Source organism: Artemia sp. Qi Xiang Cuo, chromosome 15, assembly GCF_049724085.1.
Source record: "Artemia sp. Qi Xiang Cuo chromosome 15, ASM4972408v1, whole genome shotgun sequence".
In the NCBI taxonomy this organism is placed as follows: Eukaryota; Metazoa; Arthropoda; class Branchiopoda; order Anostraca; family Artemiidae; genus Artemia; species Artemia sp. Qi Xiang Cuo.
In genome coordinates, this window is record NC_142808.1 from 49,246,756 (window position 1) to 49,269,619 (window position 22,864).

Genomic DNA, 22,864 nt, shown 5'->3' on the forward strand with positions numbered 1-22,864 from the left:
TAGGAAGGTATTTTGAAGCACCTATCTCTGCTCCTCCCTCTAGAGGGTCCTAAAATTTGTCTTCATGACAGGTCTATTACCTAATGAAATTTTGACAAAACAACATTTTTCCTTAATTTTCAGTTATCAGTTTCTTTTTCTCTGGCTTTAGTTCTGAAAATACAATTCCTGTTGTTTGAGTAGAATTTTAAGCCATATCAATGGTTTTTATTTCCAATTAGGAAATGTATTAGCTTATCTTTAAAACCTTATAAATTGGGATTGAGTAAAGTTGTGAAGCTGAAAACAATTTTGTTTTACTTCATTTAAGCAGAAGATCTATTTTGCAAGGTTTCACTTCTATAAAACACAGATTTTTAAAGGTCATCAAAGGTCAAGACCCTCTAGAGAGAGAAAGGGTGGAGGTAGGTACTTCAAAATACCTTCCCGGGATTTACTTTAGCCTGTAGACCCATTCCTGAAAGTTCCATTTTCCTAGCCTAACCCTTTCCATGATAGCCAAAAGTAGCTAAAGTAGAATTTTACCTAATTTGGACTATGTATTTGCAAATTAGGGGGTTTGGGGGCAAAGTAACCTAACCTTACCCCTACCCCCCTAATGTGCAAATATGTAGTCCAAGTTATAAATGTCCAATGCATTCTATCACCCGTTATTTGTCTTTGTGGCTATGAAATTGGTTTCCATAGATCGTATGAAATGCCTTATTATCCTTAGCATATTTTCATCCCTAGACCTATCATCAGGGACTGCGTGGGTAATATTAAATATCAACGTATAGTTTTTTAACCTTTCAAATATGCTAAAGAAAATGGCAAGACGGTATCCAGGGGGGGGGGGATTTAGACAGTTTGACCCCCCCCCGAAATTTTTGACCGAGTCGAAAATGAGTCGAAAATTAGTAAAACCTAGATAAAAATCCGTAAAATTAGTCGAAAACTGGGTCAAAAATTAGTAACCCCCCCCCCGAAAAAATCAAAAATTATTAACCCCTCCGAAAAAAAAATCCTGGATCCGCCCTTGGAAAATGGCTATCTAAAACTTTCGATCGAACAATTTTGTGGGGAAAAAGGAGGTAGGAGGGGCGCTAGTAGCCATCCAATCTTTTTTTTCAAATAAAAGGGATACCATAAACTTTAATTTCTGTTCAAATGAATCCTCTCCCGATGTTCTAGGACCGTTGGTTCGATACGATTGCTCCTGGGAAAAACAAACGAACAAGTAAACACGCTTCCGTGATTTTTCTTCTGGCAAATAATACAAAATTCAGCACTACCGAAAGGGGCTTGAAACCTCTACAGTGCGGGGTTCTCTGATACGCCGGATCTAATGGTTAGATTTTATACGCTAAAGTTTTTTATTGGTTAAAAAAAATAAGAGTTGTGAGAAAGCCAAACTTTAGCGTAAAGAGCGAAGCGTCGAGGAGGGGACAGCCCCTTTCATATACAGAAACATTTCTGTTCGTTTTAAGTTTTAACATCGTTCCTTACCTTCAGTTAACAAAACTTGTTTTTTTTTTAATCTTTGAACGTTTTTTATTTAATGCAGGTTTTGATTATGGCTCAACGTACATGAATAATTTAAGCGAAATTCGCATATTAATTTTGCCTTTATTTGGCTAAATGGCTTTCTCGAAACCTGTTTAATTTTATTTACGAACGTTTTTATTAGTAATAAATATACGTAACTTACGAATTAACTTACGTAACGAACTTCTATATTCATATATTTTTAATACGTATATTAGGGGCTCGCCCCCTAGTCAATACCTCGCTCTTTAAGCCAAAGTTCGAATTTTTTTCCAATTCTTTAAAAATGACCCCTTTATCATATAGATCCTTTTTTCAGAGAATCTCTTTCAGTGATGCCAAACGTGGTACAATTGTACCATTTTGGTACATTTCACCTCGACTGGTACAATTTAGTACATTCCCACAAAATATGGTACATTTTACAAAATTATGGTACAATTCAGTATGTTTGTATTCTTTCATCTACAAATGTTTTATTTCACCCAGATCTGTTCAACATAGTCAAGATAAGAGACAGACAAGCAGTCGCCTATTTTCCTTTTTTCGTAAACACACTTCACTTCCGGCGTCCAAAGGTCGACAAAAACATCTTTCTGTTTAAATATAAGGAGATCTAGCTCTACTACATATATATATATATATATATATATATATACATATATATATATATATATATATATATATATATATATATATATATATATATATATATATATATATATATATATATATATATATATATATATATATATATATATATATATATATATATATATATATATATACCAAACGGTAAATGTAGTTACCAAACTTTGGAAGCAATGAAAGTTTTCTTTTTTTTTCAGAATTGTATAAAATTATTCATTTTACATGTAGATAGATAGTTTATCATCCTTTCATCTTAGGGTAGAACTAACGTAAATAGTAATATTTGTGGCTGGGAGCAATAGTGGTTGGGCACTCGCAATTGAGTCAAGGTCTAAAGCTAGGGTATAGATTTGATACATAATAAACATATATTGTTGTCAGATATTAAATTATCGTCCCATTGTTTATATTTGAGTCTCTTGACTAAAATGGCTGCTGACCACTGTGTTAGGTGAATGCTGTGAACTTTAGTACCTTTTCTCTTCCGAATGAGATGACATATGGTTTCAGTCTGCATTTGATTACTCAGATTCTGCAGCAGGAAAGGTGTCCTATTTCATGCAAATTGCAGACTGATGTAAATATTTGGCTTTACCTGTATCAGTGATTAAATAAAAAAAACAAGTTTTTTCAATTGAAAGTAAGGAGCAACATTAAAACTTAAAACGAACGGAAATTATCACAGACAGCGCAATCGTGCTGCCTAAGTAAAGAACGATGTTGGCACAATGTATTACTTTTTTTTTTTTTTTCTTTAGACCAGGGCACTTCGTATCGAAGGAGTTGTCATAGTAACTTGGAAAAGGGCTCATTCGATTGGAAATTGCAATGGCTAATGCCCTTTTTAATAGTGTAAAGTGATTGGAGGGCAAACAATCCCCCTCCCATACCCACCCTCCCATTTGCCCATTATGTTTAAAAACTAAATTTTGCCTTAAGATTAAATCAGAACGATGTTGGCAAACTGTATTATTTGTTGTTTTTTTTTCTTTAGACCAGGGCACCTTGTATCGAAGGAGTTTTCGTAGTAACTTGGAATAGGGCTCATTCGATTGGAAATTGCAATGGCTAATGCCCTTTTTAATAGTGGAAAGTGATTGGAGGGCAACCAATCCCCCTCCCACCTCCACCCTCCCATTTGCCCATTATGTTCAAAAACTTGCCTTAAAAAATTTTGCCTTAAAAAATTTTGCCTTAAGATTAAATCAAAATGAACTGTATTAATACTAATTTCCAATAAGGCATCTCAGCGGTATTTTTCCTTTTCTCTTAAAAGAATGTCAATATAAAACGAACAGAAACTAATTTTAAAAACTTTTTCAACAAAATAAGTTTTTCAAAGAAAAGCAAAGAACTCCATTAAACCAAAAATGAGCAAAAATAAAATAATCTACTAAGCGTGAAACTACCACAAATCCGCACCGATAAATAAATGAAACCCAAAACGAACAGAAATTACAATAAATAACCGAGTCAAACTCGAGCAGAAATTAACATGAGTAGGACTCAAAACCCCTGTGCCTTCCCAAGACCAGCACATAATTTACACTTTACTGAAAAAAATACAAATGAATGTGCATTGTCAGTTTAATATACATATACTGATATTTAGTAATCAAAATGTTAATATTATTTTATTTATTAAATTAAACATTTATATTATTTCAGTAAAGTGCAAGTTATGTTCTGGCCTTGGGAAGGCATAGGGGTTTTGAGCCCAACTCATGTTAATTTCTGCTCGTTTTGAGTTTGAAAAAGTTTATAAATGGCCGAAAAACAACGACTTTTGTTGGCCTGTAGTAAAATGTCTCTGTTGTAATATATGTTATTTCGAACAATTTCTTCAAGTACTGTCAGGAGTAATGTACTGTATTAGAAGATAAAGAAAAACAAAGTAATGGAGAAGGAAAGCGAATGAAAATGTTTTATGCAAAATTTCCATAAATAGTACTTTACGTCACCGACGAAAGAAATTTGGGATATGGTACATTTTTCATGCGATTTGTGGTACATTTTGCTTTGAGTTGTTGATAACACTGATCCCTTTCTTTAAAAAATAGCTTAACGAAGAATGATTCTTAGACTCAGATAGCTTAAGAGTTAACCTTAGAAGTAACGATCACTTGAACCCAAGAGGGTTCTTCAAAAATTGCCTTGGCCGACGGTATTTCACGTCGTCCAGGCGGGGTATTGGGTAAAGTTTTCAACTAGCAATAATCGCACCTCGGATAAACCTCATCGGTTACGATACTGCCACTGCGCAAAGCTAATTTCGACTGGAAATGCTCATGAATAAAAGCACTTTGACTAAGAAAAGGATATTTAAATTGTTTCTGATTTCTGAAGCTCAAATATGAAACTAGAATAATTAAAATGTGATTTCCAGGTAGATTGAAAACTAAAGAATTTAACTTACTATCTAGTTTCTTCGATTAGTGCATAAATAAAGAGTAACAAACATTCGCGAGTTTTTTGCAAGTAAATGAGTAAAAATATTAGGGGCCTCTCACTCGATAATGTAAAACCTATTTATGGAACATACCAAATTAAATGTATTAGGGAACACAGGGACATATAATTTGGGATAAAAGATCAGGAAATTTTTCATTTGGGAACTAGGAATTATTATAAGAAACAAAATAAAATAAATTTTCACGATTTTTTTTCAAGTAAATGACAGAAAATACTAGGGGCTTATCACTCGATGCTAATGTTTCTAATCTATTGATGCATCACGCCAAATTAAATGGATAAGGGAACAAAGGGGATAACTAATTTCAGATAGAATGTCGGAAAGTTTTTCATTTTGGATTTAGAGCTTTCTTTGCCAAATTTTAAATTTAGTGAATAATTAATAAGATAAGATTTAATGCAAAAAGCCTGTGGGTCATAGCCTCGGTCATAGCAACACATAATACAATCTACAAACCAAAACTCAGGAACAAAATACAACTTTAGATAGTAAAAATCAAAAAAAAAGAAAAAAGAACAACAAAACGACAAAAAAATAAACATACCAAGGTTCGACTTTTCACCAACAAACACCATATAATAGAATTCAAATCATAAAAATAGTAACAGGCTATCCCCTCAAACATGATTCCTTATATTTAATCCCTAAACGAAGAAACTTACACAATTGTTTAATAGCACATGCGTTCCTCTCAGCCATCCGCTCTGTTAACCAGCATTCGCTCCCAAACACTCGTCCAAAACATTCATTCCGCAACTCAGACAGCTCTTCACAGTCGGATACAAAATGAAATAAGTTTTCATTAATCAATCCCCACATTGGGCAGAAATAAGGGCCAGTCGCCAGCCTAAACTTTTCCGAAAATTTTCTTCTCTCACCTAAATCCAAACTATCCCCTAATACCAACAACAAATTCTTCAAATCCTCTTTATTCAACCCAAATTTAAAATAAACCTCCTCCCCCACCAGTCTTTGGCTTGGGAGTAAAACCTCAAAGACATAGATTGGTCCTTATGAGCTTGCCACTCTTGGATTTCTTGGTCCCTTAGGGTTCGCTGGACTTCCTTCCATACTGACACGGTTTCATCCAAAGGGTCTTTTCCTTCATTCCACATCTCCGAAAGTCCACAAAGGACCAGTATTTTCTTGACCTGATTCGACCAAGAATCACGTCTACCGTCCTTCAAGCTCTCCAAACAAGCTGCCTTAAGAAGCCGAACTCTAGGTAGCCTAATTATCTTCTCCCAGAATTTTACCATTCTAACCAATCTAACACTCCTTAAAGAAAAAAGCCCCAAATTTCCCTTCAGTACCACTGAACTAAATGAATCCTTCAAACCTAGATTTCTCTTAAAATATCTTAGCTGAACTACTTCTAGCTTAGCTCCTTTAGCAAAACCCGAACCTCAGAGACCAAATGTAGACTAGAAGCTACCTTTTTCTGGAAAACCCTTTTCTGGATCCTCATGTCAGCTAGCTGATTTAAATTACTTCTCAAAAGCATATTTATTAGCCTATTACCCCTTAAATTACAATCTTGTACATGCCTAGACATCCCCTTTAATGAACTAAACTTAGCCTATCACCCAAATAAACAAATTCTTCTTTAACCTCTAAGACCTTTCCTCCAAAATTAAAATGAACCTCTGAATCAACATCTCCTTTACTCCTAAATACTAATACTACTGATTTCTTAGCTTTCAACTCTAATTCCTTCTTTTCTAAATAATTTTTTATTATATCTAATTGCTTCTGACGGTTATCTCTGCTATCCGCCACTAGAGCTATATCATCCGCGAATAACATGCATGATAGCCTAAACCAATCCAAAGATAAATAAGGGGCTCCATTATTTTTCATAAACCTGTCTAAATCCTTAACAAACAAAGAGAAGAGCTTAGGAGATAATGTACATCCTTGTTTCACCCCCACATGAGACGTGACCAGCCTAGAAAAATTTCCCATAACCTTCCCAAAGAATTTCACGCTCCGATACATATCTGCTATTATTGTTACAAAGCAAGACGGCAAGCCTATTTCTAACAGACTTCAATTAATATGCATAGGTAATGACATAAGAATCCTGCGCTAAAAGCTAGAAATTCTACAGAATATTACTTTAGGCAACTAGAATATGAGTTCAGGCAAATAGCATTAAAATATAAGAAATTATTGAAAAAATACCAAAAAAAAGTCAGTAAAAGCCTAGAGATTCTAGAGGGATCGCCATTGAATTCTTTTCCTCCTAACGTGCTCCTTCAAAAGTGAGCCCCCCCCCCCGCAGACAATTCTCTGCGAAAAATGTCGTGTAATTCCCAATAACAAATAGTATACGTAAACAATAGCAAAGTGCAGTCCTTTCCCCAAGGGCTGAGGGGTTATCCCCAGAGGCATAGTTATTGGACCTTTCAACTATGCTAAACCCTATGGTCCTCTAAAAATTTTCATCAGATCTCTGTGGGGAAAAAATGGGGGCTAGTTGCCTCCAATTTTTTGGTCACTTAAAAAGGTTAGTAGAATTTTTAATTCCTGATTGAATGAAACCCTCTCAACCTTCTAGGGCCATTGATTTTATGGATTGATGATGGGAGGTACTGAATTGTTTTTATTCGATTTTTCGTCGTTTCTTGTTTAGTTTTTGGTAATTAATTCTCGCCATCTTTCGTAAGTTGAATTATATTTACACCTGATGCGGTGATTATTTACCTAAAAAAGCTTTACTTAAGATTACGTTATGTTTATTGTTGATAAATAAACCCTAAATGTCCCAAATTAGGCTAGGCCTATATCATTATCATATCAATTATCCAGTTCTGCTTAAATTTTTTTACTTATTTAGAGACACTTCTAACGTTTTTGCTAGCAACTACGCTGCGTTTGGCGCTAGTAGTTTTCAGTTCCTGTCTTTCCGTATAGAAACGCTGAAGGTCCGACTCTTATCACAGCAGGGTCGACTACAGGGTATAACTTATGTGCTGAGGCAAAAAAGTGACAAATTTTAGAAATCCGTGTCACAAAAGAGGGGGAAAGGAGTGGCTTAGTTTCAAGGATGACGATTCTCTGCTGTGAATAGTTTTTCAGTTATGACCATAATTAAGTCTTTTAAAACTATAGATAATTATTCGACAAGATAAAATGATAGATAATATATAAATAAGTATTTCTTTTAGAAAAATTCTAAAAAATACACACGGGAGAGTTTGTAATGACTTTGTACTGTCATCGTGGATCTTGAACAAATTGGGTTATCAGGTAAAAGCTTATTTGGGAGAAACCCTTGCAATGCTCATAATTCAGACAATCCCCCGAAAAATACGACTAAGGCGAATCAGTGCACAACCCATGCATTTCTTTTCTTGTTTTTTTCGTCATTGATTTGTCATTTGATTCTGCCTAATTTGAAGCCTCATTCTCTAAAATAACGTATTGAAAGGGCCTAATCTCAACTGTTAAGTCTGATCCTGCAGTACATGAAATGTCTGGTATTATAACATCAAACGTCTAACATCCTAAATGAATTATTATTAAAAAGAGATAGAGCTACTAGTTTATCTGAAAATGTAATGGAATGGATAACAGTGCCACTAGCGGATTCGTTTGGATTGTACCCTTTTAATTGTTTATCGTAATCAAAAACTTCTGGAATAATGTTCTACCTGTTTTTGTGTGAGTATTGAGGGGTAATTGTTCGTTGCTATAGTAGTCTTATTTATTATTTGTTCCTTTTTGTGGTATTTAAGCCCTTCTCCAGGATTTTATTACAGGGAGGGGTACAAAAATACTTTACAAAATCCAGCAAAATGTTGGTACTTATATGTTATAGCACCTATGTTGTTCTGCATCCATTGGCGGACCTTAGAACCGGTTTCTTCGTTAGTTTCTTTCAACTCAGCGTGACACAAACAAAGACAAGTGACAGAATGGATGAGAAATGTATAATTTAGGCTACATATTTTCACATTGGGGAAGAGGGGGGGGGGTAAATTATTTGGACAGTGTGAAGGTAGAAAACAATTATCATATACCTGATCCTGTTGTGTTCATGCCGAATTTTGAAAAACAAGCTCTCGTGAAACACAGGGCACTATTATTTGATTTCCCAGCGACTTTCTTGCTTGATAGTTGAAGTGTGATTTGTTTGTATTTAGTAGATTATTATGTTCGGTTGATTTGTGTTCGTTTTTATTTTCTCTTTTCTTTTGTTTTGCTCCGCTTCTTCATGCTTCTTTTTTATAGCGGGTTTGTAATAAATTATTATTATTATTATTATTCTTAGTTCATAATGTGCAGAAGAATCGTACCTAACACACTTTTCATGCAGACCCGCTATACATTACCCCCCCCTCCTAATATGCAAATATATAGCTCATATTTATTTTTAAAGTATTATATTTTCATCATATTTTGTGATATTTCAATTTTGTGATATTTCATTGGGATTAGTCAGAGAAATAGGTTCTACTAAGAGGAAGAACTTAACGTAGGCGCTATAACATATAAATACCAAAATGTTTTTATATGAATTTTTGTTACTTTTGGACGAGTCGGATAAACATTCGTAAAGGGGGGAGTCAAACCGAGCCCCCCCTGGATACAACCCTGGTGGTATTTTTAGTTCCAAAATTGCACTTCACAATTAATGAAGCTCAATAGCTATATCCAGGCTGCACAAAGTAAGCCTAGGTTTAAACTGGTAGGCTTACTAGTAAAATATTTTTAGGCTCTTCACCCTTACCTGAATTTCAAACTGCCTAAAAAGGCAAGTATTTGGCTGTATAGGGTAGGCTAATCTACTGTTAAAAAGACACATACTAGGCATAGCCTTATTATTTCATCAGACGCTAGATGGCACTGGTGATTCTTTTGGCGCTAGCTTCCACCCTTTCAGTTAGCCATACTCTTTGTTACAATCTATAAGTGCGAGGTATGAAAGTAGCTGATATATTGCCAAAGGACTCAGTTTTTTAAGAATCTAATATATTTGGAATCAACATAATAAGCCGATGATACATCGACTGATATCAAAATTCCGTTTCTAGAGTTTCGGTTACTATTGTCGCTCCATTCTTACAGTTAGTAAGAATAAGAGTTCCTGATTGAGACCAATTTTAGGACTTGGGTTCTAATTATTGGTTGCTGTGGTAAAAGTTGCCACAATAGCCCTATCCAAGAAAATACCAAACGTCTACCTTCTTAAGAAAATACCTACCTTCTTAGTATTCAATTACTCTATTTCTGTTCTATTTTCAGTGTAGAGGGTGTATTTATATCCACCATTCACTCCACTTTCAAAGGTTTTAACAGAAGAAAATCTAATTTAGAACTGATAGATTATACAAAAAACAAACAGTAAATATGAAGACAGAAATTCGACCTGAGCAAATGTTGTGAAATTGGAAGTATAGAACATATTTTGCAATTAATTAGGTTCGTCTAATACCTTGATGATAACGCTCTGAGGTCTATATCTGATATCGACATATGGTGGGGAATTTCAAAGGCAGTATATTTGCATAAATGGTAATCTGCAACATAATAGGAAGTATAGTGAATCACTAATTTGCAGTTTTTTTTTATCAATTAGCTTCTTGTATGATTTTTTCGATTGCATCATGAATCTACACATTATATTTTGAAAAATCACTGTATTTAGGAAAAAAGCACTAGGCAAAATAAATTATCACTAGAAACAGTTTCACAAGAGGTGGCAACCTTGGTTGCAATGGACCCAATTAAACCGTTACTATACATATCATGAATCTCAGAGCGAAGTTGCCACCAGACCGAAAGAATTTCGTAAAGTCCAACTCTTAAAAACGTAACTTTTGACAGGAAAGCCTTTCAAGCCAGGGTGCCTTAATTTCGCTATCAAGAGTGGTACTTAAAGAGGGGATGGGACATTTGTTGCCTGTATAATTTGAAACATATATTTTTACGTAATCTCATTAAAAATCCTCCTTCCAACTTTTAAAAGGTGCCTAAAAAGTATACAATAATAACGATTCATGCTTCTTTACCTTCAGGAAATTCCTATTTATTCAACTGTAAATGCTGCTTCCAGTTTACCTGCACAACAGAAAGACATCCCCCCCCCCGATGCGTGTATAAAACCCCAGGCTACTATTTTGCTTATCTTGTTGTTGTTGTTTTTAATTGCCATTATTGGTGATTTAAACCAAAAGTTGATGAGTAATACGTAAAAAATAAAAGTAAAATTAATACACAAAGGACACTCTATAGTTTTGAAGAAATGGTGATAAACCACTGGATTTTGTTTTATTGTTAAACATGAATAAATTAAATCATAATAAATTTAGCTTTTTAAAGACAACGAGAAAATCATTATAATAGCTCAGTTGATATCTAACATTTTAGATTGGCTCTGTCTCAGTCTCAGCACCTGTAGCTTCAAATTTGCTTCGTTCGAACATGAAGATTTAAGCAATTCCAAGTGACAGAGTTTATGATTTGTTTTTATTTTATCGAAAAAAAAATATTTCAATCGTTGTCTTCAGTTCCTATACTAAACAACAGTTATTTTGCATAATATGCATTTTTTCGTTTTTAGTTTGAATCGTAACTGTGCTCCCAACCAAAAGAAAGTCAGAAATAAATGAAGAATTCACACAATTCCACCCTAAAAATTTTACCCTAAAGCTGTTTTGATGGATCTCACAAGTCCAGACACGTACAAAGAATTTTTAGGGGAGGAGGTCAAACAATAAAAAAATTAAACTCATTTTCAAAATGAACTAAAAAGTAGATTTTTTTTTCTCAAGAATATATGAATATAAGCGAACATAAGGGGCACAAAAAGCATTGGATCTTACAAAACACAATCACCAAGTTTATCTAGGCTTTAAACGCATAAACGGAAAAAGTCGATGAGTTGAGGAAAAAAAAATCAAAAAGATCAAATTATGCAAAAACGAATCGATTTTTTGCCCCGAATTTTCACTTATATTTAATATTTTCAAATTTTTAATTTTCCAGTAGAAAAAAAAATATAATATCTCATCCAAGATTACAACCTAAGTTAACACAGCCTTGGGATGTGCTCTTACCGTTGTGCTACACTGATAAAAGTGGGAACTAACTGAACAGTCGCAAGTGGTTGAAAAACAGTTCACAAATTAAAAAAAAATTGTGTGACAAAGAAATAAAAGGAAGATGGAACAAAAAGATCAGTGAGTTAATAAACATGAACCGAAAATGATTTAATAAAAAAAATTAATGGGGATAATAAAAAAACCTATAATTTAATAAAGAAATGCCGAAAAATTTACGTTTTCAGGGGGTTGGGGCCCCAGTCCAGCCTGCACGGTCCCTATGAATCAGTTTTTAAGTAAACTGTAAGTCTACCCTATACAAATACAAGACTGTTTATCTTTTTCAGAAAAATGGGCATTAGACTAGCTATCTTTTCCTAAAGCAAAATATTTAGTGATTGTCCTTTTCTGAAGAAAACATGCTGGACGCACAAGCAGTACCATTAAATTTTTTATTGTATAGTACTTGCAAATATCATGGCCCTTATTCTGAAAATACACCCCCCCCCATGATGGTCCGGGATATAGCCCTAGGAATATATTAAAAAAAATCAACCAATAAAATTCTTACTTTACAATATGGAAGAACACGAAAGAATGTCATCACAAGAGTCGACACAACGATGAAACGTATTTATACAGTTATATATGGGATCGTAGATGGGGAGGGGGGTATAATTTCAAAAAAGTGACCATTATATTTGGAAATAGTTTAGCATAAAATCGAAAATTCCGGCTCAACTAACCCAACTCCCTCCTCAATGCTTAGATGTAACCAAAAAATGGCTCATTTTTACAGTTTCATATATTTTCTCAATACCAGCTGTTCATAATCCCATATAAAAAGAGAAACTTTTGTATATAACCTGATATTATGTCAAACCAAAAAATAGGGGGGGGGGGAGGTTGTTACGGAAAGAATAATACATATATCATCGCTACTAGTCAATTAGCTGATACAAACGCAAGAAAGATGCTAAAGCAAACTAGTCAAACGGGTATCAGTCAGTAGAGAATTGGATCGCAAAGTGTGGCTTGTCATTGCGTTTAAAATATCTAAACCACAGTTTATATAATTAAGCAGTAAGTTTGCCGCAGATGATTTCTGGCTCTTCATTCTCGGTGCGGACAAAATCTCCTCCCACTTATTTCTGCACTTATGGGTTAGTGTGTTTGCGTCAATCAATGAGCAATGGTTACAAAGTGCATAATTCGTAATTGCGAAAGCAGAAAAAAAACTTGGTGAGTCGGCCAAGTGGTTTGCAAGTGTTGATCCGATAAACTTAAGTTAGGAGCAAGTTTAATTAATGCAAACTTGCGTTAATTAGGTAAATTACACTACTTTCGACTACTTGAGGGGGGGGCACCCCTCGCCCCACTCCCTCTGGATCCGCCACTGGATTGTTTATCATTTTTTTTTCACGTCGTGATATTTATTTTCTACGATATTTATTTTCTAGATAAGACTAGTTTCGTTTTCAATCAATGTTTTCGTATGAAACGGGCAGACTTTTCCTGAACTTAAACAATAAACACCTCTGTTTGAAAATCTTTGTACTTTGTGAATTTAGATAGCGATAAGGGTTCCTGATTGAGACCAATTTTAGGACTTGGGTTCTAATTATTGGTTGCTGTGGTAAAAGTTGCCACAATAAACCCTATCCAAGAAAATACCAAACGTCTGTTAAGAAGTGTTTTTCGTAAAATTCTTAGGGAGTTTTCAGAAAATTGAAGGACATCACACATTTTAGTGGCAGATCCAAAATTTTAAAGAATAAAATTTTATTTTTTAATAATAATATCTGGTCGTTTTGAGTTTGAGTTATTGTAGGCTTCTATTTCTACTGATCTTAAGTTTAATATGGCCTTTACTTTTCTTTTAAAAAAACTTTCTTTTTCGTAAAGTTTTCATAGTATATATATATATATATATATATATATATATATATATATATATATATATATATATATATATATATATATATATATATATATATATATATATATATATATATATATATATATATATATATATATATATATATATATATATATATATATATATATATATATATATATATATATATATATATATATATCGGTGCGTACAAACAGCTCCTCTCATTTGATCTGCCATCAGCGGTCCAATTACCCTAGAACACGTATTTTGGCAGAAACTTTCTCAAAATGCCTTTGAAACCAACTCGAGACTTCGAAACCTACTTGTAATTCCTAAAAACATCTAATAATAACATTGCACTACTAATTACTGATTTTCATATATGTATTGGAATAAATTAATTTAAAATTAGTTTCTTCAAAATTATTGTTCCAACGTTGAAGCCAAGTTTCGCGTTCAAGAGAGATCTGACTTGTCTACCCGTGAAAAGATCTAATGTCGCTTATGTTTATACCGGTGTAAACCTCTATTTCAGTTCTTTCTATATGCCTTTTTATAATTGGCAGATGTAATGGTTTACGTAAATTCCAAAGATAGACGATAAACGTTGGTATAAGGTCTTTATTGAATAACGTGAGAATACACACAGAGAAAATCAGGTAGCACAAGATCAACTAGCTACGACGAAAGCGAACGATGGACTGCCTATAGAAATGAGCCAAAAATGTAACTTTCCTGGAACGAAAGTTCCAGCTATTGGTTGTTCAACCATGCCTGGGAACGGGCCCTTTCCCACGACTAGCTTTAGTCCCAAGAGCCCCCCTGGAATGCTCTCGTTGACATATAAATACCCAAATAACTAAGAAATGAGATACCCGGAAAAGCTTCTCGAATTGATGTTAAATACTTTACAGATTCTCCCCCCTGTTTTAAGTTAAATTTCCCAAATTTGGCTTATCCCCTTCTCATTAAAGCCCCAAACTTTAATTGGATTCAAAATATTCCCTTACCAAATCATTCACTTCTCCCCTACTAACATTCTACAGTATGAACTAGTAAACAATTACATAACAAAAACACTACACAATACTTTCATAAGTAAAAATTTACATAGTATCCTATAAACGAACCACACTAACAACAGTAGTCGGAAACTGGATATTTTAACACTTCATTTTTCTTTGTATATTTTAAAATAGACTTGTTCCCCATACCCCTGAATTTGATGAGGACAAGGAAAGTTGGGATTATGTATAAACTTTGAATTAGGGCAAAAGGAATGACCGGGAAAGGCTAATTAATCCTGAAAATACCAGCGACAAATAAATGAAATTGCAGAAACTCTAAAAATCATACCGTGCAGCAATGACGTTAAGATATTATTCCCAATAAAATCCTCGGGGTTTTATTGCTGCGGAACGCCTCGGTTTAGACCTATTTGGTTTTTCTCTACTAGCTTGTGGTTCAACAAATGGCAGTGCTACTGGGGATTTCTCTACATTATTATTGGTGCTACTCTCCTGGACAGTATTACTTGTAGGACTAGTATGTTTCGACAAAATAGTAGATACATTAGTCATGTCAAGGTGAGTATCCCCTGTGTTTACATCCACAAATAATGGGTTGGTGGTATTGGACTCCTGGGCTGTTAATTCCCAGTTTTGGCTTCTTGATTCTAAGTGGGCGGCGCTTGAGTTACCTTTTTCTTAAACTTTGTTGCTGTGCTACTGGTACATCTATACATAAAGAAATTTCTTTTAAACGCTGACCTAAACGCCCAACATCATTTAATGTCTTTTCCATATCTTTAGTGATTGGTTTATTACTTACATACTCAGAGTACTCTGGATTTTTCGCAAGAAATACGGAGGGGTCTTTGACTGGTTTCATTAGTCTGATGTTTACTATTCTTCTGGTACCCTGTCCGTCTAGTTCCTGTAGTAGGAAAACTTGGTTTGGTTGTATTACTTTTATTATTATATATGGACCGCGAAATTTTAATTTTAACCCTTTGCATGCCATATCCTGAACATAGGTAATGTCTCCCTCTTTCAGCCTTGGAATTTTTGTGTTGTTTTTATTATATTGTCCGGCCTGAACTTCTCTTGATTTTTCGATTTCCTTGCGACAAACACTATGTAAGTGGAAAAGCTGTTGGACTTGGCTAGCTGCAAACTCTTCGCAACTGTTGAAGTCGTCCCGTCGCGGTCGCAGTAACTTTAAATCAAGATAGGAAATCGGTTGTCGACCGAACATAAGTTGGAATGGTTGAAATTATGTGGTTGATGAAATAGCGCTTTTGAGTACCAGTTGAATACTTCAAAAATACTCCGACCAATTAGACTTGGATTCATAACAGTAGGCCTTGCATATGTTTTTGCACGCCTTTACTCGGTTTTCACATATACCATTCGAAAATGGGTTATAGCCACTAGAAAATCGGTGATCAATCTTGTGCTTAGCACAGAAATCATCCACCACTTTAGAACGGTAATTTGCATGTTTATCCGTGAGCAATATATCAAATAACCCAAAATAAGAAATATTTTTTTCATTTAAAAACTTCAAAATCGACTTTGTGGAAATATTCTTTACACTCTCAAGAACAACAAATTTTGTGAAATGTTCTACAGCTATTATTACATACTCAAACCCTTCATCCGTTTTCGGTAATGGTCCAGCAGTGTCCTTACTCCACATGTGACTGACACGAGAAGGATATTCACTCCGACCTAACGGTGGATGGGGGATTTCATGGAATTTATTTTTCCGGAGACACAAATGACAATTTCTACAAACTAGGTCTACTCTTTTTCCCATATTTTTGAAATTACAATAAGCCTAGAGATTTTGTAGCGTCTTTTGGCTACTTAAATTTGCCCTTATTAGGGGATGTTCATGAGCTAATTTAATCGAAGTGTAAATCAACATTTTGGGGGATCATTAGTTTTGGTGTTTGTGCACATTCTAGATCTCCATTCATACTGGATTTGCAGTATAATACACCATCACTCATGAACATTCCGTCGACAAGATGTTTCAACCATGGTATTTTCTCCAATTTTGTCCTTGTTTCTTCAACAAGAACTTCATCCCATGGGATATCAAAACCGTCCTGCGAGGCATCAACCTCATCTCGCGAGACATTAAAACCAGCTCCCTCTCCCTGGGTAGCCAAACCGCCCTGCGAGGCATCAGTACCATCTCGTAGTGCAACAAAACCTTCCCGTGATGCATCAGTAACATCCCACGGGACCTCAAAACCCGCTCCCTTTTCCTGGGTAGCCAAACCGCCCTGCGAGGCATCAGTACCATCTCGCAGTGCAACAAAACCATCCCGTGAGGCATCAGTACCATCACTCGTGACCTAAAAACCAGCTCCCTCTTCCTGGGTAGCCAAACAATCCTGCGAGGCATCAGTACCATCTCGCAGTGCAACAAAACCATCCCGTGAGGCATCAGTACCATCCCACGGGACCTCAAAACCAGCTCCTTTTTCCTGGGTAGCTATACAGACCTTTGACCTTTTCCCTTTCACCTCAATAAATTCAATTAAAGTTTTTAATGTGGTGTCTTCTCTTTGACATTTTCCCATATGTTCGTGGTCTAAACCTAAATAATTAATTTCTTTCAATTTTGCTGGTGTGACAAAAAATTCTAAATCATCATCCGTCATTGAAAAGGGTCTAGTAGCCTCTACAATTTCTTTCGCTGGTCGAGACAGTATGTCGGCAGCGTGTGTTTTCCCTGGTATATGGTGCCAGTGATACAAGGGACTGTCTAAGACTAGCGAAATTCTATATAGCTTTGATGACCTATCCTTACACTTACGGAGAAATGTAATTGCTTTACAATCGATTAGAAAATGAACGTACCTTCCCCAGATATAGAAATCAAAGTGTTTTATAGATTGTACCACTCCGAAGAGCTCACGGGACATGTTATCCATTTTACTAAATTCGCGCGAAAGAACTTTACTGAATGTGGAGACTAGCCTAAACCGTCCGGTGTCATCTTTCTGTAGAAGGAGACCGCCAAAAGCATCACCGGATGTATCTACCGCAATCGAAAATGAAGCGTTCTCTGATAGATCAGGAAACGATAAAAATACAGAGTTTGGGTTGCTTATTTCCATTTTTAACGAGTCAAAACTCTCTTGTTCATCTTTTCCCCAAGACCATTTTGAATCTTTTCTGAGTAGCTTCGTTTGTGGTGCCGATAATTTTGCGTAATTCAAATAGAAGGAGCAGGTACCAATTTGTTAGCCCTAAGAAACTTCTAAGTTCCGCTATATCTCTGGGAGGTTGAATGGCTATTATGGCGTCAAGTTTGTTCTTGAGCGGCGCAATGCCCGCCGCTGGAGTCACTTCATGTCCTAATAGTTCCAGACGCTCAGTGAAGAATTGGCATTTATTCATTCCCAATTTAACATTATTTTGCAAAAGCCTTTCAAACACTTTTTCAAGGTCTGCCAAATGTTAATTATCGTCACCCCTACTCGTAACACAAATATCATCAATGTATAATGTCACAATATTTCCAAAAGTTTCGGTATCAAATAAAATGCTAGCCCACTGACTAAAGGCTCGAGGGGAGATATTTGACCCTTGTGGACACTTCGTAAAATTGTACATTTTTCCTTCTGGTGATTTAAATGCAAAATATTTTTGTGAATCTTTATGTAATTCGACATTATAATACGCATGCTTCATGTCCAAAATGGAGTATTTATTTTTGGAGCTTAATTTCTGAAGGACATTTTTGATAAGAGGCATAGGCCACGCTGAATCTTTGATCATTTTATTAATACCTCTCATGTCCCAAATTATTCTCGAGTTATCCAAATTCCATTTGTGTTTTGGAGCAATCTCACCATTTTTCGCCTTTCCCATTAGGAAAACGGGGCTACAAAATTCACTTCGTCCAGGTCTGATGACGCCAGCCTTTAATAGCGCAGCGATATGCTTTTGTAGGACGTCTTGCATGGCAAGTGGTAAATTGAATGATTTTGGTTGTGGAGGTGGAACATTTGGATCAACTACAACTTTTTTTTTAAAAAGGTCATTCTTTCCTATGTCATTACTATGTCGCGAAGAAATTTGGTTATTTTTAACTAGAAGGCTGCACAGTGTCCCTTTCAATAAAGTCTTACCAGTGAGATAATCTTGCTGGAAACTGTTAGTAAGAGTATCACCATCCCAGTCCTCTTTTTTTGACGAAATTATCTCGGTTTCTATTCTTATATCTGTTGGAGTGGTCTCTATCGATACATTAGAAATTTTTTGAAACTCTTCTAAACTCGTGCGGCAAGACAGTTTTATTAGCGTGTCACCATCATTAAAGATAGCCACCAAACTAGTATTACGAGTGACCGCGTGTATTGAACATTTCAAATTGTCTACTAAATCATCTAAAGGGTAGAATAAAACTGTAGAACTGTTTACAACGTCATTACCATCTCTGGATCTAAAATTTAATTGAATAATTTTCATAGTTCCAGGGCCAACTGAAACGGCTTTTGGTAATACAACACTACATGTACAAAACGACTGAAAATTGCAGGGGTTATTCTGTCTAGCTGATAACCCAAATGTAATGGTATTTGTATGGAGGTTAATTGTAGATTTCAGAGCATGCAAAATGTCCCATCTAAAAACTACCTCGTAATCAACATTAGGAAAAATACAAAACTCCCAATTTAAGCTCTTCTGTCGGTTCTTGTCGGAAACACAAAGCGGAAGCATAACTTTACCGGTAATTGGCAGGGACTCGGACCCTAGTGATTTAATACGAGCTAACGTTGGCATACAATTTTGTCGAAATTTAGGGGAGATTCGGTTAAACAGTCTTTCGCTAATTGTCGAATTGTGACAACCTGAATCTAAAAATGCCGAACACTCTATATCACCTAGCTTGATCTTGTGGAGCATTGGGAACTGAATGTTATTATTTAGCTTGGCAGGTCTCCCAAGATAGCATAGAACTTCTTCTTGGTGTCCCCCCCCCCGACTGTGATTGACTTGTTTGCTATTGCTAGTTAAAACATCACTGGAATCTAACATTATTTGCTCTATTGGTTTAAATTGAACATTTAACATAGTGGTAGAAATATTTTGGGGTATATTCTTTCTACCAACCATTTCACCCAGTTTTGGTCGGTTTACTCGTTTCGCCGAGTAGCACTTCTACGAGTATTCACTCTTTCGCATTGTTCTCGAATATGTCCACAATCCTTACAAAAATTGCACTGTATATTTTCATGACGCGTATCCCTCTCTTCATACGAACTATTATCCCAACAATTAACCGCTGGTTGGCCTGGTTTTCCGCATGATCCGCATTTTTGATAGCATTCCGTAACGCTGTGTCTCCTCCCGCAAGTAAGACACTCTTTTCTTCTCTCATCAGAATAACTATCCTTACTAGGCCCACACTCGTAACTTACCCGACAACGAACACTTCCTTTCCCACGGCCTTGAAAACCTTTATCTTCGAGTCCAAATTTCACCCTCGTCAGAGCAGAAAGATATTCGTCGGAAGAAGACGGCGTCTCTCGTTCCCCCACTATCTGTTCTATCTGTTCATATTGTTTTGCAACCTTATACGCATCCTCTAAACAAAAAATTTCGGCGCTATGCTCTAACAAATAGCGTTTGTAGGACGGTCTGATCCCCTCCCTGAATGCGTTAAGAGCAAGTCTTCCAAGGACTAAACCATCTTCACTGGCTTCTAAGGACACCCTACATGACCTTTCTAAGTTTAGTATCCTTTTATAGAACAGATATACCGTTTCATCCTTAAATTGAATCGCGCCTACAAACTCTGCAACCATTTTGCCTACTGTTTTGCCTGGCGCATATGCTACAAGTAATTCACGTTTTAAACTTGACAAATTCGTAATCGAGGGATCCAGATCCTCAAAAAAGGGGCGAAACAACCCATGGGCCAAAAGTGACGCGGTCTGTAAGGCTCTTGAATCAGACCAATTTAACAACAACTGAAATTTTTGTAACTGCGAAACAAACTCAATTATTTTTCCGCTTTCTGCCTTTGTGAGTGGCGTTATTACTGAAAGAGGGTCAATTAGCGATCCTATTACTTGGGACTGTTGAGGTTGTTCTATTGGAGGATTAATTGGGGTGGTGCTCAGGGGAGTTGGAGGGTTTGTTGGGACCCATGTCTTGATCTTTTGAAGGTAATCATAAAGTTCATTTTGATCGAAATCAGGATCATTTGGGTCAAATAAAAGAGGTGGAAATATGCCATTTCCCCTCCACTGTTTTACAAAATCAAAAGCAACCTTTTTGTTATATCCAGTTTCCGCCGGATCGAGAATAGGAATAAAAACTGACATATTGAGATTAAAAAATGAAAAGCAGTTATTCTAAAAATTTAAATATTTGTTTTAAACACCGTTCTTTAATTACGGACGCTAAATTTTGGGCAATAACTTCACTTCTAACAACAAGGGTCTAATAAAATTTACTGGGTTGTTTAGTCGTGTTAAATCACTTACGAAAGATAGTCCTTTCCAAATCCAATTGTAGTTGGTTTCAATTAAATCACTAGCGTCAAATGTAGTCACAATTGAGAATTAATTTTCGATTATCGAATTCAAAATGTTAAATTTTGGTTGGAAACTGTCAAATGTAGATCACACGTCGTCTGTATAAAATCAGGTAAAATAAACCACCAACCGTAGAATGGCTAAGTGAAGGTAGAAATCAACCGGAGACTCTCAGCTCTCACTTGTAGAAATTTGAATTAGTAGGTAGAAGCTATCGCGAGGGAGTCCATATTAGGCATTGTGTAACAGCCTATTTCAAATGTTCATTTAAAAGAAAGTGTTTCTCAAGAAGGCGCTTTGAATAGAAGAAAGTTCAATAGCTCGTAACGTTTCGATGTCTTATTAATCAGTCTTTTGTAGTATTTGCAGCTCAATATCACAGTCTGGTAGCGGGCGAAATACTCTTCAATATGTTGCCAGTATTTAGCATAAGATGTCGTAAATATTTATAACGGTCACTCAAATGTCACTTGGAGGTTTTCCACTAGTGATATATGCTGAACTAGTCTTAACCGCTTGCCACCACTCTGTAAACCTCTATTTAAGTTCTTTCTATATGCCCTTTTATAATTGGCAGATGTAATGGTTTACGTAAATTCCAAAGATAGACGATAAATGTTGGTATAAGGTCTTCATTGAATAACGTGATAATACACACAGAGAAAATCAGGTAGCACAAGATCAACTAGCTACGACGAAGGCGAACGATGGACTGCCTTTAGAAATGAGCCAAGAATGTAACTTTCCTGGAACGGAAGTTCCAGCTATTGGATGTTCAACCATGCCTGGGAACGGACCCTTTCCCACGACTATCTTTAGTCCCAAGAGCCCCCCTGGAATGTTCTTGTTGACACATAAATGCCTAACTAGCTAATAAATGAGATACCCGGAAAAGCTTCTCGAATTGATTTTAAATACTTTACACTGGTTTATACACTCTCTGGAGCAATCGCACCTCAGTCCGGGTTTTTATAATGGGTGAGATAGGGAAAGATCACACTGCTATTATATATACTGTGATCTAAACTATTGTTTTTTGGGGTTTTGGGGGTGGGGGGTACCTAGATGAGGTTACGTATTTAATATATACTATGCTTTACCCCCCCTAATGTGCAAATATATGGCCAAATTTGGTTATAAATTTCTATATTTTCATCATATTTTGTTTTATTTCATTCGCATTAACTAATGAAACTAACTCCTCCACATAATTTTAGCATGACTGTTGACAGAACAAGATTCAAAGTCAACTGATGAAATTGAAAGTTGATGAGGTGACTAACTGACTATTGTCACTTCTCACTAAACAACTGATAATCGTATGCTCATGAGAGACGATGTTATCTTAACTTACTATGCGAGTAGTCGAAGTGGGTATTTTCTCCTCCTAAGAACTGTCCGATGCAATTTGGGTTCCGGAAGTCTCACGCTACTGAGCATGCTATTATGGCAATGACTCAGTTTGTTCATGACACCCTCGACAAAGGTGATATTCCTGCTACAATTTTTATTGACATTAAAAAGGCATTTGATACGATTTCCCATAAAATATTTCATACTAAACTTGATAACTGCGGCATAAGAGGCCCAGTTAATGACTTAGTAATGTCTTACCTAAAAAACCGAAATCAGTATGTAGACGGAGGTGACACTTCTTCCTCATCAGTATCTCAATCTCAGTCAGTCGGAGTCCCACA

General features: G+C 35.7%; 1 protein-coding gene and 1 non-coding gene across 2 annotated transcripts; both read right to left on the bottom strand.

Annotated features, from left to right (window-relative positions):
• Nucleotides 1-4,305: 4,305 nt before the first annotated feature.
• LOC148943778 (U4 spliceosomal RNA) lies at nucleotides 4,306-4,446 on the bottom strand. The gene has a single exon (XR_016143031.1). It is a non-coding gene; the product is annotated as a U4 spliceosomal RNA (small nuclear RNA).
• Nucleotides 4,447-18,078: 13,632 nt separating this feature from the next.
• LOC148943779 (uncharacterized) lies at nucleotides 18,079-19,740 on the bottom strand. The gene has a single exon (XM_089101238.1). The coding sequence runs from the start codon at nucleotides 19,738-19,740 to the stop codon at nucleotides 18,079-18,081; it is 1,662 nt and encodes a 553-aa protein (XP_088957364.1).
• Nucleotides 19,741-22,864: the final 3,124 nt, after the last annotated feature.